The 17764-nt window shown below is 41.8% G+C and overlaps 1 protein-coding gene across 1 annotated transcript; it reads left to right on the top strand.

Annotated features, from left to right (window-relative positions):
* The first annotated feature begins 801 nt into the window (after positions 1–801).
* LOC102408695 (vomeronasal type-1 receptor 1) lies at positions 802–5099 on the top strand. The gene has a single exon (XM_006067237.4). It carries the CDS (start codon positions 3614–3616, stop codon positions 4556–4558), a length of 945 nt encoding a protein of 314 aa, XP_006067299.2. The 5' UTR covers positions 802–3613; the 3' UTR covers positions 4559–5099.
* The last annotated feature ends 12665 nt before the right edge of the window (positions 5100–17764 follow it).

The raw sequence follows: 17764 nt of genomic DNA on the forward strand, positions 1-17764 counted from the left end.
GTAAATGCAGCAAAAGATAATTATTAAATTTGGAAAAAGTGTTCACAAGTATATATTTTTAAAATTTTTGTGGCTTTCCTGTAAGTTGGAAATTGTATCAAAATTTTTTAAATGGAAAAATTGTTTCATGTGTTTCTCTGCTTAGTAAGAAATGAGATCTTTTATATAATCAACCTAAGTGAATTAAATATTTATGCATTTCAGCCTTTCTTGAAATTTTTAAAACAAACTAGAATTAGAAGGAAACTTCCTTAAACTTCTAATAAGTATTAACAACAAAACCCTACCACAGACATTAAAAATAAAGGTCCATTATTAAAATATTTCACCCAAGTTCAGGGATGAAAGAATTATCACTGTATCACATAGAGGGTTCCCCAGTGGTTCAGCAGTAGGTAAAGAATCTAGCTGCAATGCAGGAGATGCAGATTCAATCCCTGGGTCGGGAAGATCCCCTGGAGGAGGACATGGCAACCTGCTCCAGTATTCTTGCCTGGAGAATCCCATGGACAGAGAAGCCTGGCAGGCTACAGTCCATGGGGTTGCAAAGAGTTGGGCATGACTGAAGCGACTGAGTACATGCACATATGTATAGAGAGAGAACAGCAAAGGAAGAAGTTACCCTGTTTTTTCTCATCTTGTTCTGTCACTCATCTGTGTCCAACTCTTTGCGACCCCGTGGACTGCAGCACACCAGGCTTCCCTGTCCTTCACCGTCTCCCGGAGTTTACTCAAACTCATGTCCATTGAGTCGGTGATGCCATCCAACCATCTCACCCTCTGTCACCACCTTCTCCTCCTGCCCTCAATCTTTCCCAGCATCAGGGTCTTTTCCAGTGAGTTGGCTCTTCACATCAGGTGGCCAAAGTATTGGAGCTTCAATTTCAGCATCAGTCATTCCAATGAATATTTCGGGTTGATTTCCATTACTAAAGCATTTTCTAAAATAGCATCATCAGTTTGAGTCCTACTACAAACATCCTTTTCAGTTTTGTGACCTATGCCTATTCTTGTGTTTTACTACGCTCCTGTCCTTTTCTCTTTTGCATACAACCCATCAGTATAATAATGTACAGTGTAATAACTTGAGTGCCTCACTTATGGTCTGTTTCCCTCAACCAGGATAAAAATTTCAAGGTGGCAAAATCATTGTAATGGTTTGTGTGCTGACCTATCCTCTGCACCCCAGGAACGGGCGTGACCCACATAAGCTATAGAATGAATGTTTCTTGAAGCACTCGGTGTCTCTGTAATATTCCTGTCTGTTAGAACCACTCTCTGTCTTCCCTTCACTTTGAGTACCCTAGAGTCTCAGGCATAAAAACAACAATTGTATTTTGAAGACAAGACTAAAAAAGGGACTAAAAATTTCACACAGCCATGTGTACGACTTCTCCCACTTATGGGACCTTGATGTCCTCCATTTAACTCCCATTGGGATTATTGTTCATTTTGAACAAGTGGTTTCACTCCTCTGTTTCTGCCATTTCTGTTAGATACCTTTCTCACCTTAATAGCTTTGCTTATGTGCACACTTCACAGATGGTTTTCACAGATACTCACCATTCCCTTTGCAGACCTTGTCACTGCTATTACAGGTGACATGATAATCACTTCCCAACAAGGAGATGAGGTCATAGAAACACAAAGCCTTATTTCAGAGTTGAGATGCCCCTTTTCACACCTGCACAGCTGCTGCCCAGGCATCTACTGTGCTGATGGGAAATACCAGTCAGGTAAGTAGCAATGTGTTTCAGGTAAGTGTCAGATTTTGAGACAAGCTTCATTAGAAAATTCAGTCGTCCATATGGAAAAAAAATTCTGTTTCAGGGGATTGGAATATAAAAGTATACACACACCTGTAATACATACACATTCAGGACAGATTTTTAAATTTTTTTTATTTCATATTGTATAGTTAATTTACAGTGTGTTAGTTTCAAGTGGACAGCAAAGTGATTCAGTTATACATATACATATACTTTTCAGATTCTTTTCCCATTTAGTTTATTACAGAACACTGAGTTCCCTGTGCTTTACAGCAGGCAGGACAGGTTTTTTTCAGGATACCCTCAGCATAGTGCTGCTCTCGTTCACCTGTGTTGAGACCGCCTGACGTCTCTCTTTCTCCTTTGTCTCTGACTCAACACAGTTTTCGCTGTCAAGGTTTCATGCTACAGGCAAATGGCCAGAAATAAGAGAAAGACAAGCTCCCAGCAGCTGAGCTGGCATCTGGTGTCTGCGTCTTGTTTTTGGGTGGCGGGAGAGAGTATGTTGGGTTAAATGCAATCTGTCTTAATATGCCTTTAAAGTTCTGTTCTTAGATGAAAGTTAACTTTTATTTAGAGAAAAGTAAGGTTCATTTCATCTCCAATGTGAGGGACAATTATTTAAAGAAACATGTGGCTACCTATTGTGTTTGACAAGATGTTATAGGGACAGGTTGGATGTTTTCTGCCCCACACCAGAAGCATTATGTATCTCCAAGATATTTTGCTATTAGCAAGAAATGGCTTTAGATATCATAATCTTGGTGTTTTAGATGGTTGTTACCATAGATTTTTTTAAAGTTGAAGTATAGTTGATTTACAATGCTAATCACTGCTGTACTGCAAATATATATATATATATATTTATTTATTCTTTTCCATTATGATTTATCATAGGATACTGAATATAGTTCTTTTTGCTATACAGTAGGACCTTGTTTATCCATTCAAAAGCTTACATTTGCTAACCATAGACTTGTTCAGTGTCTAGACAGACTCAGTTGGGGGGGGAGGTTGGAACATGTCTTAAAATTATGTACTATTAATACATGCCTTATTTCTTTGAAAATGTGTAGATTTTTGAGTCTTCATTTAAAATATTTGTATATTCTTTTGCCTTATGATGAAAGTCTTATTTGCCAATTATATTAATACACTTTGCATATGTTTCTAATAATTAATGCCAAATAACTGGCAAAATGTGAGTATGGACAAATGTTTAATATATCTTATAGATACTTTTATTTTCATATATGCCTCTGTGTAACTTGTGATGTTTTTTCTAGTACACATAGAACATCATGCTGATGGACAACCAGGGAAAATTTTTTATTTGAATCTTGATACCTAATTTTGATTAATATTTTTCAACAATTATGTTACATATTTATATGTGTAAAACTACTTCATGAAGCCTAGTTTATCCTTCTATCCTGTGAAATCTTTGCCTCAATTCATATTCCTCTACTTTCATAAAAAGAAAAAATGGGAAACATACACGTGTTTTATAGCTTGCATTTTTCTTCTCAGAGTGTATTGTGGCGGAAGATCTCTATCAGTGCACAGATAACTCCCTCACACATCTCTGCAGCCTCAGAGTTTCCTGTTGTGCGTTTGGCCACTTCCACTCATGCAGCAGACGACTTCATGATTGTAGTCTTCATTTCCATTGCCTTTGCACACATGAGCAAAAATCCTAAGTGCCCACTTAACATGAGATTATACGAGATGCAGGCTTAATATTGAAAACGAGGGCATGGTGATCATGACACACCTCTTCTCATCCTTTTCATCCTTCGCTCCTCTAACTTCAGTGAAACCAGTGCCCTCTAGGCACTGATGCGATGCTTTCTGCCAGCTTGGAAATGGGGACTATATTCCTCATTCAGACAGGAATTGGCCTCATGGGAAATATCTCCCTCTTTTGTCTTTATAACTTCACTTTGCTCACTGGACATAATTTGAGGCCCATAGACCCAATCCTCATGCAACTGGTCATCGCCAATGCCACAGTTCTTTTCTCTAAAGGCATACCACAGACACTGGCAGCTTTTGGATGGAGGTATTTCCTGGATGACACTGGATGTAAACTTGTCTTCTATTTCCACAGAGTAGCCATGGGAGTTTCCTTTAGCACCACCTGCCTCTTCAATGGCTTCCAGGCCATTAAGCTCAAGCCCAGTATCTGGAGGTGGATGGAACTCCAGATGAGAGCTCTAAGATTCATTGCCTTCTGCTGTTTCCTCTGCTGGATTGGGCATATCTTGATAAATTCTTGTATTCTTATCATAGTAAAGGGTCCACTGAATGAGAAGAACTTCAGTACGAGAAATAGTGATGGATACTGTTCTTGGTATATGACAGAGGGTTCTGTAGGCTCATTGTACACAGTCATGTATTTTTCCCTTGACATTGTGAGTTTGGGCTTCATGGTTTGGGCCAGCAGCACTGTAGCTCTTTTCCTGCACAGACACAAACAGCGAATCCAACACATCTGCAGCAACCGCGTCTCCCCCAGACCTTCCTGTGAGGTCAGAGCCACACGCACTGTCCTGATCCTGGTAAGCTCCTTTGTTGCATTCTATACAATCTACATTGTTTTGACAATTTGGATGACTCTAGTTGCAAACCGAGGGCAGTGGATGGTGAACACCTCTGTCCTTTTGGCCACATGTTTTCCAGCATTCAGCCCCTTTGTGCTTATTATCAAGGACACGCGTATCTCTCAGTTCTGCTTTGCCTGTAGGGCAAGGAAAACGCTGTTTGCTAATGTGATTGTCATTCTATGAGTCTGTTCTCAGTGGGATTCAAATATTTATCTCAACATTTGTGAATATTATGGGGACCTCTTAAGTGTTGGGTATTAATTAACCCTAAAAGGAAATATATTATCCGTTTCTAATGGCCAACATTAAGTATTTAAATAATTAAAACTTATTTTTATCAGCTGTTTTCAAATAATTTCAAAATATTCTGACTTTAAATACTAATAGCTTATTTTTTAAAAGGTCTATTTATCTCTGGATAATGGAGTGTGCTCTATTTTTTAAAGTCTTACTCAATCTTTTGTAATTGGAAATCCCAGCAATTTTAATGAAGTCTAGATATAATGTACATACATGTGTAAATATCTACATTCAACTGCCAATAGCATTTATTACATACCAAAATTATGAGTCTTTAATCTTACTTAATTTCAAAATTATCAAATCTATTTTACTGTTGTTTTATAAAGTTAATATACACATGTTCAATGATTTCCTTTGCTTATTTTAAAGTTTGTGAGAAAACTATCATTTATTTTATAGTACTTTTTTAACATTTAAAAGCAATATGCTGTGCTCAGTCACTTCAGTCGTGTCCAACTCTTTGCAACCTATGGACTGTAGCCAGCCAGGCTTCTCTGTCCATGTGATTCTCCAGACAAGAATACTGGAGTGGGTTGCCATGCCCTCCTCTAGGGGATCTTCCCAACCAAGGAATCGAACCAATATCTCTGGTGTCTCCTGCATTGTAGGCAGTTTCTTTACCCACTGAGCCACCTGGGAAGCCCATTAGGACACAAGATCCCCTAGACCTTGTTCCCATGAGCTCATGGTATCAGAATGTGGAGAAGCAAACCTACAGATCTGTCTCCTGACTACCTTCATAAGGCATGTAACTGGTCTGCTATCAACTGTGCACAGGCCTCCTGAATGCATGGTTTCTGCAGCCCTGCAGAGCCCATTAAGCTGCTGATGTGAGTGACATATGCAGTAGAGGGCACCGGTATCAAGACACATGCACTCAGGTGTCAGAGCAGCAGTTCACGTGCTCTCATCAAGCGCAGGATATGAAGTAAGTGAAGAACAGAACCAGGAGAAATCATGTCCTAGAGCAGGCTGGTAGGCACTGTCAGTGGGCTGTGCAGTGGTGTCGTGTGTGTGTGTGTGTGTGTGTGTGTGTTAGTCACTCAGTTGTGTCCAACTCTTTTGCGACCCCATTGAACTGTAGCCTGCCAGGCTCCTCTGTCCATGGAATTCTCCAGGCAAGAATACTGGAGTGGATTGCCATTTCCTTCTCCAGAGTGTCTTATACAGGAATTGTTAATTTGCATGTCATAGGCCAAATTTGTAAACAATGATGTTCAGTTACTTAGTCATGTCTGACTCTTTGCAACCCCGTGGACTGCAGCATGCCAAGCCTCCCTGTCCTTCACTATCTCCCAGAGTCTGTTGAAACTCATGTCCATTGAGTCGGTGATGCCACCCAACAATTCTTGATATTTGGGTGTAACTAAGGGGAAGAAGGGAGAAGGCAATGGCGACCCACTCCAGTACTCTTGCCTGGAAACTCCCATGGACGGAGGAGCCTGGTAGGCTGCCGTCCATGGGGTCGCAAACAGTCGGACCCGACTGAGCGACTTCACTTTCACTTTTCACTTTCACGCATTGGAGAAGGAACTGGCAACCCACTCCAGTGTTCTTGCCCGGAGAATCCCAGGGACGGGGGAGCCTGGTGGGCTACCGTCCATGGGGTCGCACACAGTCAGACACGACTGAAGTGACTTAGCAGTAGCTGCAGCAAGGGGAAGTGGTCATGGTCAGAAATACAGGGCAAGAAATTGTGGTGTAAATAGAGGGGCTGGCAGGAGAAGGCACTGGGAGCTGAGGATTCCTCTGCCCAAGAAGTAGAGGGGTTGGTTGATCTGAGTCAGGTGCCTCCTGAGGAAATCATTAATCTCCACTAATATTTAGAATGGCACTGGGACTTCCCTGGCTGACTAGTGGTTAGGCCACTGTGCTTCCACTGCAGGGGACCGGGTTCCATTGCTAGACCTAGATCCCACATGACACAACTAAGATTCAGTGCAGTTAAAAGTTCTCTCCAAGATTGTCATAGAGGTAGTCATAGACAAAACATGTAATAAAATAAAAACTAAGCACTGTACCAACGCTCTTTTAACATTTTGACTGTAATCATGTCTCCGCTTTTATGTTGAGAATCCTGAGTTTAAGGCGTCTTCTTTTACTCCATTAACCATAGGCTATGCTCTTATCTTTAATGTATTTCATCCTTGCCTGCCCACAATACCACTTAGCTAATTTCCGGATATCAGAATGGGCCAACCATCCCTGCAGATGCCCCCATGATGGAAACATTTCCCAGAATGACGGGTTCAGTAGGTCGCAGACTGCGTGGGGGATGAGCTAACGACCAGAAGAGTCGCTCCGAGAGCGTGCAACGTGTCGGGGTGGGACTTCCGGCATCTTGCACATGGCGGTTATTATGGCTGTTTTTGATACCATTCGCTGGATCAGAGGTTCGAGGTCCCCACTGCACAGTGGTGGGTCTGACATTCAGTGTGGGCGCTGCCATAGTGTCTCCACCGTGTCCTGCTCAGGTCTACCTCTTATCTCCCGGGTAGCCCTGGCACTGCTCCGCCCACACCTTCCCATGGCCACGCTGAAGGCCCAGGCCCAGGTGAATGTCGGATCTCCAGACTCTCAACCTTAACCCTACTTAAAAACGAAGGGTCTCAGCTCTGGCTATAGCAGTGCATGCTCCTGTTTCCAGAACAGCGGGGCCGTTATAGATATAGGGTCCCCAGTTCTGACAGGGAATGATGAAATGTGGAAGAGTGTTACAGGCAGAGGGACACACATATTCAAAGCCTTGGAGGCACCCATGAGTCAAGACCATTCTGGAAACCTGGGTTCCCTCTCGTGTCTGCAGGAAGCAGTGTGAAAGGAGGCACACTTTGGCAGTCCAAGCAGCTGGGTCTTCAGTCGGGGGCTCCTGGGAATCATGGACGTTGGAAGAGAGCAGGGACTCTGAGCCGTGGTTTTCAAAGCATTTGAGATGTTGCTCAGGGCGAGCAGACTGGGTGGGACAAGGCAGGATGAAAGTGGAGGGGGGAAAACCAGTGAGGAGGCACAGGAGGACAGTTCTGGCGGTAGACAGTTCTAGAAGTGGCAGTAGCCTGGAGATTAATGCAGGTTCTTGATGGATCTTAATGATCGAAGTAAATAACCATTCAGATTTTTTGCCCAAACATCTAGGAGAATGAAGATGGGGAATTTGGTGGGAGAAACAGGATTCAGGGCAGATTATCAGTTGGATTTTGGATATGGGGTTTTGAGATGCCCCAAAGTGGAGGTGGCACATAAGCAACTGGATTCCAGGTCTGGAGTTTTGAGGAGGGACCCTGAGGCCTGGACCAGAATCAAGCCTTGTGCTCAGATTGGGAGAGCAGGTTTTACTGTCAGATGAATCCTGAAGAGGGATGTGCTGAAGGGCAGAACTAAATTGAGCGTGTAGTGGGGAGGAGTACTCTGTTTGGTACAAGAAGAATCTGCCAGAGTGGAAAGCAGTAGGAAGTAAAGAGCCATGGCTGGAATGGAAATATTGGTGGAAAATGTAGATGCTCCTTTTTTAAGTCTCAGCAGACTCACATACACTCCCTGTAAACAGGGGAAAGGCCAGCCAGGCTCGTGCAGCAGCCTGGACCCAATCATGAACGGAGGGGTCTCAGCTTTCTCAGGAAATTTCAAATTTATAAATGGATGGACTTAAGGCTACCCAGGCACTTAATAATTGATTGAAATTGGTTCCAAAATCCACAGAGGATACCAGTCTTGCTTTCTGGAACTTTCTGGGATTTTTAAATATTTTTGATCCATGGTTGCTTGACTCTGCAGATGCAAAACTGGTAGATATGCAAAGGACCAAGCATTTTTATTAAATATCACATTTTCTTAAATGCTTAACAGGCAGGTAAGAAGCAACCAAATTTTAAAAAACTCATCACTTTATTTACACCAATATCATTTCCTGAAGTGTTAATCCTGTGGGCAGAATTAGCTCACCTTTACTATTTTTGCTATTTCAAATCCTGAAAGATGATGTTGTGAAAGTGCTGCACTCAATTTGCCAGCAAATTTGGAAAACTCAGCAGTGGCCACAGGACTGGAAAAAGTCCGTGTCCATTCCAATCCCAAAGAAAGGCACTACCAAAGAATGCTCAAACTACTGCACAATTGCACTCATCTCACACGCTAGTAAAGTAATGCTCAAAATTCTCCAAGCCAGGCTTCAGCAATATGTGAATGGTGAACTTCCAGATGTTCAAGCTGGTTTTAGAAAAGGCAGAGGAACCAGAGACCAAATTGCCATGATCCGCTGGATCATGGAAAAAGCAAGAGAGTTCCAGAAAAACATCTATTTCTGCTTTATTGACTATGCCATAGCCTTTGACTGTGTGGATCACAATAAACTGTGGGAAATTTTGAAAGAGATGGGAATACCAGACCACCTGACCTGCCTCTTGAGAAATCTGTATGCAAGTCAGGAAGCAACAGTTAGAACTGGACATGGAACAACAGACTGGTTCCAAATAGGAAAAGGAGTTCGTCAAGGCTGTATATTGTCACCCTGCCTATTTAACTTATATGCAGAGTACATCATGAGAAACGCTGGACTGGAAGAAACACAAGCTGGAATCAAGATTGCTGGGAGAAATATCAATAACCTCAGATATGCAGATGACACCACCCTTATGGCAGAAAGTGAAGAGGAACTAAAAAGCCTCTTGATGACAGTGAAAGTGGAGAGTGAAAAAGTTGTCTTAAAGCTCAACATTCAGAAAACGAAGATCAAGGCATCCGGTCCCATCACTTCATGGGAAATAGATGGGGAAACAGTGGAAACAGTGTCAGACTTTATTTTTTGGGACTCCAAAATCACTGCAGATGGTGACTACAGCCATGAAATTAAAAGATGCTTACTCCTTGGAAGGAAAGTTATATCCAACCTAGATAGCATATTCAAAAGCAGAGACATTACTTTGCCAACAAAGGTCCGGCTAGGCAAGGCTATTGTTTTTCCTGTGGTCATGTATGGATGTGAGAGTTGGACTGTGAAGAAGGCTGAGCGCCGAAGAATTGATGCTTTTGAACTGTGGTGTTGGAGAAGACTCTTGAGAGCCCCTTGGACTGCAAGGCGATCCAACCAGTCCATTCTGAAGGAGATCAGCCCTGGGATTTCTTTGGAAGGAATGATGCTAAAGCTGAAACTCCAGTACTTTGGCTACCTCATGCGAAGAGTTGACTCATTGGAAAAGACTCTGATGCTGGGAGGGATTGGGGGCAGGAGGAGAAGGGGACGACAGAGGATGAGATGGCTGGATGGCATCACTGACTCGATGGATATGAGTCTGAGTGAACTCCGGGAGTTGGTGATGAACAGGGAGGCCTGGTGTGCTGCGATTCATGGGGTCGCAAAGAGTTGGACACGACTGAGTGACTGAACGGAACCAACTGAACTTACTATTTTTTAAAAACATACATAAATTTGCTGCTTTAGCCATCTCTAAGTACATTCTTTAAAAGTATAGAGTACATTTATGTTGTTCACAGGATTCACCCATGTTGTGGCAGGTATCAAAATTTCCTTCCTTTTTAAAGTTGAATAATATTCCAGTGTATGTGTACAACACCTGTTTATCCATTCAGTGGTTGATGGACATTTGGGTGGTTTTGACCTGTGGCTATGGTGAATAACGCTGCCATGAACATGGCTGTGCAAATGTATCTTCATGTCCTTGCTTTAAAATGTTTTGGGTATATGCTTAAAAGTGAAATTGCTGAGTTATATGTTAAATCTATGTTTAATTTTTTAAGATTTTTGTCATACCATTTTCCATAGCAGCTCCACCATTTTACATTTCCACCAGCAATACCACAAGGGTTCCAAATCTTCCAGAGCCTAGCCAACTTCTACTTAGAAACTTCTAAATATACAATTCAGTTTTGTTAACTAAAGTCATTAAGCTGTGAATTACATCCACAAGTCTTAATCATCTTTCAACTAGAAGTTTGTAACTTCTGATATCCTTCACTCATTTTATCTACCTATCTTCTCTTGTTCTGGCAATCACTAATCTGTTGTCTGCATCTGAGTTTGGTGGTGGTGTTGATTCTTTTATTTTATTTTTTTTTTACGATTCTTGAGCACCATGGGTTAGAACTGCTTGGATTCACTCATACAGGGATATTTTTCAGTAAATAGAACACTAAATGACCTTTAGTTGAATGAATCCACAACTGGGAAACTTCAGAAAGGACCTAAGCATCCACAGATTTCAGTATATGCATGGGATCCTGGAACCAATCCTCTGTGGAAACTGAGGGACCACTGGATTTGTCTTTCTCTCTCTGACTTATTTCACTTTAGCACACTACCCTCGAAATCCAATCACATTGTTGTAAATGGGAAATTTTCCTTCTTTTTTTATGGTTGAATAAAACTGAATAGTATTCCATATATATGACACGATTGTCATCCAGTCATCTATCAATGGACATGTAGGTTGTTTCTAAGTCTTGGATATTATAAATAATGCAGCAATAAACATGGGGTACAGATTTCTTTTTGAGATGATGATGATTTCAATCCCTTTGGATAAATACACAGTGATGGAACTGCTGATTACATGATAGTACTGTTTTTAGTTTTATAAGGATTCTTCATGCTCTTTTCCACAGGGGCTGCAACAATATACAGTCCCACCACCAGTGCACAAGGGGTCCTATTTTTCCACATCTTCACCAATATTTCTTTCTTGTCTTTTTCATAACAGATATAATAACAGGTGTGAGGTGGTATCTTATTGTGATATTGACTTGCATTTCCATGACCATTATTGATACTGAGCATCTTTTCATGCAGAAGATTCCCATTTTTGTATCTATTCCAAAAAGCTGTGTATTCCAATTTAACAGATAACAATTTATACAAAAAAAAAAAAAAAAAACAAAACACAAAACCCCAGCAACAATGTACTCCATCATGGATTTTCAAACACACTCATATATGTATGTTTATATAAAACTAAAACAAATGAGAACAATAATATAATGGAGAGAAAACAATTAGTATTTTTTTTAATTATAAGCTATTTAAACTACCCATGAAGCCATAAAGTGTCACCTGAAAGTGGACTTGAATTAGTTTTAAATAAATATTGGAAACTCTAGTGCAAATACATTAAAAATGAAAAGGAACAAGGATAGCTGATATGCTAACAAAGGAGAGAGAAAGGATCATACAAAATGCTTCATTAAAACCACAAAAAGCAGACTGGAAGATTAAATAGGAAGAACAAGGGCAATGAAAAGAAAATGGTAACAAATATGTTAGACGTTTATCCAATTACATCAATATATTAAACATTGATAGGCTCAATGCACCAATTAAAAGAAAGATTATCAGACTGGATCAAAAAACAGGACCCAGTTATATGCTGTCTCCAAAAAACCCACTTTAAATGCCACAAACAGGCATACAGATTAATAGTAGGGACTTCCCTGGTGGTCCAGTGGTTAAGACAGCCCACCCCCATTGCAGGGAACATGTGTTTGATCCCACATCAAATCCCTCTATACTGAGTCCCACAATCCCACATACTGAACAGTCAAAAATAAATAACTGTATTAGTATCAAAACAGATTTCATGTAAGCAAAGTTATCAAGACTAGATGGCTTGAATGGGTCTACATCTATTAAAGAAACTGAATCAATGATGAATACACTTCCAAATTTTCTGGGAATGCCATTTGCCCGGATTGCTTCACTAGTCAAATCTGACAAACATTAAAAAAGAGATTATTCAATTCTCTAATTGTTTTCAGAAAACAAAAACCAGGAAATAGTTCCACACTAATTTCATGAGAAAATACCAAAACAAAGACATTACAAGAAAACTATTGGTGAATACCTCTCAAGAACATAGTTGCATTCATTTTGATATTTGGCAAAACTAATACAATTATGTAAAGTTTAAAAATAAAATAAAATTAAAAAAAAAAAAGAACATAGTTGCAACAATCCCAACATAGTTACCAGTAAACTGTTTCAAAAACTATTGGAAAAGAATTATATGCTGTGACCACCTGAAAATGATCCAAGTAATGCAATGCTGATTTAACATTTAAAAACTAATTAATATAATCCATGTCATCAGCAGGTTAAAAACCAACTCTTGGGGACTTCCCTGGTGGTCCAGTAGCTAAGACTACATACTCCCAAGGCAGGGGCCTTGGGTTCAATCTCTGGTCAGGGAACTAAATCCAACAAGCCTCAACTAAGAGTTTGAAGCTGCAACTAAAGATCCCACATACCACAACTAAGACCCAGTGCAGTGAAATAAATGAAAAAACAAACAAAAACTCATCATCTCACCTATTCTGACAAAATGCAACAGTCATTCATGATAAAAATCTCATAATAACCTAAAAACAGAAAAATATATTCAAACTGATGATCTAAATAACATCCTACACCTACTATCACAATTACAAGAGAAAAACTAGAAACTCTCCCTCTACAATGAAGAAGGCAAGGATGTTCCCTTTTACAACTCCCTTTCAATTTTATACTGGAAGTCAAAACAAAGGCAATGAGAGAAGGTTATACTGATCAGGAAGGAATAAATGTCTCTTCATTCTCAGATGACATGACTAGTTACATAAAAACAAACAAAGAAAAAAAAAAAACTAGATTAAAAAAAAAAATCCTGGACCAAAGAAGCAATTTATAGCAAGGTGTCAGGGTACAAGGTTAATATACAAAAACCAATCATGTCAATACCATCAATGAACAAATGAATTTGAAATTAAAAACCATGTACATAGCACCCCCTCAAAGGGGGGGGGGGAAGAAATACTAAGTTATAAATCTACCAAGATATGCACGAGAAGATATACATGAGGGGAAACAATAAAACTCTGATAAATCAGAAATTCCTTGGTGGTTCATGGTTACCACTCCATGCTTTCACTGAAGTAGTTGGCCTGGGTTGGATACCAGGTCAGGAAACTAAAATCCCTCAAGCTGAGCAGATAAATAGGAAGACCCACTATCATCAAGATGTCAGTTCTGCCCAACTTCATCTATAAATTCAATGCAATCCAAATCAAAATCCCAGCAAGTTATTTTGTGGATTTAAATAAATTGATCGCAAAGTTTATACAGAGACACAAAAGTCCCAGAATAAACAACACACTACTGAAGAACAAAGCTGGCAGACTGATACTACTCAACTTCAAGACTTAGTATCTAAAGTAATCAAGCCAATAGGTATTGTTTAAAGGATAGAGAAATTGATTAATGAACTGTATTGAGAACCCAGAAATAAACCCAAAATATACTCAACTGACCTTTGACCGATGAGCAAGCACAATATAATGGAGAAAAAGGAAGTTTTTGTAATAAGTGGTACTAGGACAACTAAACATCACATGTCAAAAAGTGAACCTAGACACAAACCTTATACCCTTCACAACAAAATTAACTCAAAATGGACATAAATGTTTAAAACAACAACAACAACAACAACACTTAAAATTTACTAAGAAAACAAAAACCCAAATACTAAATGAGAAAACTCCCTTAACAGACACTATGTTAAAAGAAGATATACAGATGAAAAATAACTAAATATACAAAGAAGCAAGGAAATGCAAATTCAACTGAAAAAATACACAATGTTACATACCGGTAAGAATGGCCAAAATCCAAACATTCACAACACCAAATGCTAGTAAAGGTGTGGAGCAATAGGAATTTTATGCACTGCTGATTGCAATGATTAACAGATGCCACCGTGGATACAGAAAAATTGGAATCTTGGGGAAGGGTCTTGTAGTTGTAAGACTACTGAAACTGAATGGTTCCCTGCAAGACTTTGGGGCTTCAGGTGTCATGGCACTAAGGAGTAGGGATGCACTCTGCCTAACCATAGTAACTGCAGCACATGACCAAGGAATTTAAGAAAGTAGTGCCCATAGTCCACATGTGAGAAGGACACAGCTGCCCTTGGGGAAAAGGAGAAAGGCAGAGCCTAGCTAAGAGGATAGGGTTGGGTGTGAGGGTCTTACCCAGCATGCATACAGGTGTAAAGTTCTCTAGCATGACATCAAGGTACAGGTGTTTCTGAGCCTTTTCAAGAAGACATCATTCCTCCTGGGAGAAGTACACAGCCACATCCTTAAAGGTCACACTGCCCTGGTATAACAGGGACAAATAAAACCATGAACAGTCTCACTCCTAAGAACCCTCCATCTAACCTGCCACACATCTACACTACTGCCCAATCAGATGGGGCCACCTTAGACCTGGGGAAGAACACCTTTTCTTCTCTCACAACAGTAAAATAGATGTTTATCAGTTTTCATAATCAATAGACAAAAATAAAAGACAATTACAAGCCTAACCTGATTAACCCAACAATATAAAATAATTACTTACAATTGGGGGGGGGGGTGTAGTTCAAGCAGAGTAACAACAGCAGGGAGATCCAACCAGCCAATCCTAAAGGAAATCAGTCCTGAATGTTCATTGGAAGGACTGATGCTGAAGCTGAAACTCCAAAACTTTGGCCAACTGATGCGAAAAACTGATTCACTGGAAAAGACCCTGATGCTGGGAAAGATTGAAGGCGGCAGAAGGGTATGACAGAGGATGAGATGGTTGGATGACATCACCGACTCAATGGACATGAGTTTGAGTAAACTCCAGCAGTTGGTGATGAACAGGGAGGCCTGGCGTGCTGAGGTCCATGGGATTGCAAAGAGCTGGACACGACTGAGAGACTGAACTGAACTGAAGCAGACTGATGTGGTTACGTGGAAGTGCATACATACACATGTTTTCATCTGCTCAGCCAGCCTATGTCTTTTGGGAAAGCCTCCGTTTTCTGATGTGAACCTCTCATTGCTTCCAAGATACACAGGCAGTCATTTCAAGCCTAAATCCTGCTCTTCCCTGCTATTTATTCCCACTGAAAAGGAAGGATACCTGCACTTAACCTAAACCAGCTAGTCCTCACCTCACAGAACATCCACATACTGGTATGGGATCCAGGACCATTGGTGGAAGGAAATGGGAACCCCTTTCTGAGAACCCGACTTGCACTCAGGTCCCTGAGTATGGGGTTCTCCTGGGTCCCAAAAACAAAGGGTTGGGAGAATGTCAGGTGAAGAGCCCCAAGACCCCCCTCAAATACAGAGAATGTGTGCATGAGGGTGAGAATAAGTGAGGGATTGGAACAACCTCCACTTGCCCAAAGTGCTTCTTCAGCCTCGAATGTGTAAGAAAAGGCAGGCTATGGAGGGCAGTGACCATGGCAGTGCGTCAGAGCCTCACGCACTTTCCCGCACGCTGGATAAGGCCTGCCCGCCCACCCCTATCCTCTGAGCCAGGCTCCTCTCCTTTTCCCTGAGGACAGCTCAGTTCTTCTCACAACTGGACCTCTGCCAGGTACCAGAAGCCAGGTAACCTCGGGCGGACTGGCAAACCACTCCTCTGTGCCTCTGTTCCCAGTTCTATCTATCTATTACCAGTAGTGACAAGAAGAGTCACATCTTCCCTCTGCCTCAGTGACCTCATCATCCCCTGAAGTCCGTGCTTCCACTGAACAAGCTCTGGAGTACTTTTTAAATTTACTTTTAATGGGAGGATAATTGCTTTACAACATCCTGCTGGCTTCTGCCATGGAGTGTTTTTAAAAGCCTAATTCAGGTGACGTCCATCCTGTGCTCAAACCCTCCACCACTCCCAGCGCCATAAGAAGGAAGGTACAACCTCTCACCCACCCCTCCAGGTGCGGCCTGGCCTCAAGCTTTCTTCCTGGCAGAAATAAGCTGGACTCCGGTTTCCTGAATGGTTCAGCTTCAGTTGCATCTCCAAGCCTCACTCACATGGAAAAAGAGAAACGACCCCTGAAGGTCTCACTGGGCCAAGGGCCTGGGGGTAGAGTGACGTGGACAGGCGCCTCTCACCCCTGGCATTCTTAACTCTCTGTGGAAACAGGCAGGGGAGACCCCGGAGCATGCCTCGCTTACCTGAGGCGACGGGTCCCTCAGCGCAGGCGCCGCATCGTAACTTCTGGGCGGAGTGAGGCGGTGACGGTCGAGCTACCAGGTCTCACTCTGCACGGAAACTCCCCGCAGGCGGCGGTATCCCTGACCCCCAGAGAGAAAGACCCTCCTCTTGTCCTGTAAGCCCGCACCCAACACCACAAGCCAGACCTTCCGACCAGCTCCACAAACCTCACCGTAACCAAAACGGCCGCTACTTAGAAACCGGAATTCCCTCTCCAGAGGGTTTGCAATCAGGGAAAAGCCCCCTGACTCGATTTTCAGTGGGTGAACATCTCTGCCCTTGATCAGAAATCCTTCTGGAAAATGAAGTGCAAAAGTCTCAAGGAAGGATGCCCCACACAAGAAGCAACTGCGAAAAAGCTAAGCAGCACCCCCAGGAGCACTGGGAAACGACCTTAGTGCTGGGGAGGGACTCTAGCCTTCTTAAGGGGGCGGGGACCCACCCCCTCGTGTCCCCTACGGGCACAAGGCGTATTCAGAACACTTAAGAATCTAAGAATCTTTTTTCCAGTGGTCATGTATGGATGTGAGAGTTGGACTGTGAAGAAAGCTGAGCACCAAAGAATGGATACTTTTGAACTGTGGGGTTGGAGAAGACTTTTGAGAGTCCCTTGGACTGCAAGGAGATCCGACCAGTCCATTCTGAAGGAGATCAGCCCTGGGATTTCTTTGGAAAAAATGATGCTAAAGCTGAAACTCCAGTACTTTGGCCACCTCATGTGAAAAGTTGACTCATTGGAAAAGACTCTGATGCTGGGAGGGATTGGGGGCAGGAGAAGGGGATGACAGAGGATGAGATGACTGGATCGCATCACCGACTCGATGGACGTGAGTTTGAGTGAACTCCAGGAGTTGGTGATGGACAGGGAGGCCTGGCGTGCTGCAATTCATGGGGTCGAAAAGATTCAGATACGCCTGAGCGACTGAACTGACTGAATAATCTAACGTTACTTATTGAAGACTTTGGACATGATCTCAGACGCCTTGAAGCCAACCTACCTGTAAATCCACTGGTGGCAGGAAACAAATAACATTATCCCACTTCTTCTGAAATGGAGAGTTAAAGTCATCTTG

The sequence above is a fragment of the Bubalus bubalis genome, chromosome 18 (genome assembly GCF_019923935.1).
Source record: "Bubalus bubalis isolate 160015118507 breed Murrah chromosome 18, NDDB_SH_1, whole genome shotgun sequence".
Classification (NCBI taxonomy): Eukaryota; Metazoa; Chordata; class Mammalia; order Artiodactyla; family Bovidae; genus Bubalus; species Bubalus bubalis.

Coding starts and splice junctions, on each gene's coding strand:
- LOC102408695 (XM_006067237.4), top strand. CDS start 3,614: ATGCTTTCTGCCAGCTTGGAAATGGGGACTATATTCCTCATTCAGACA.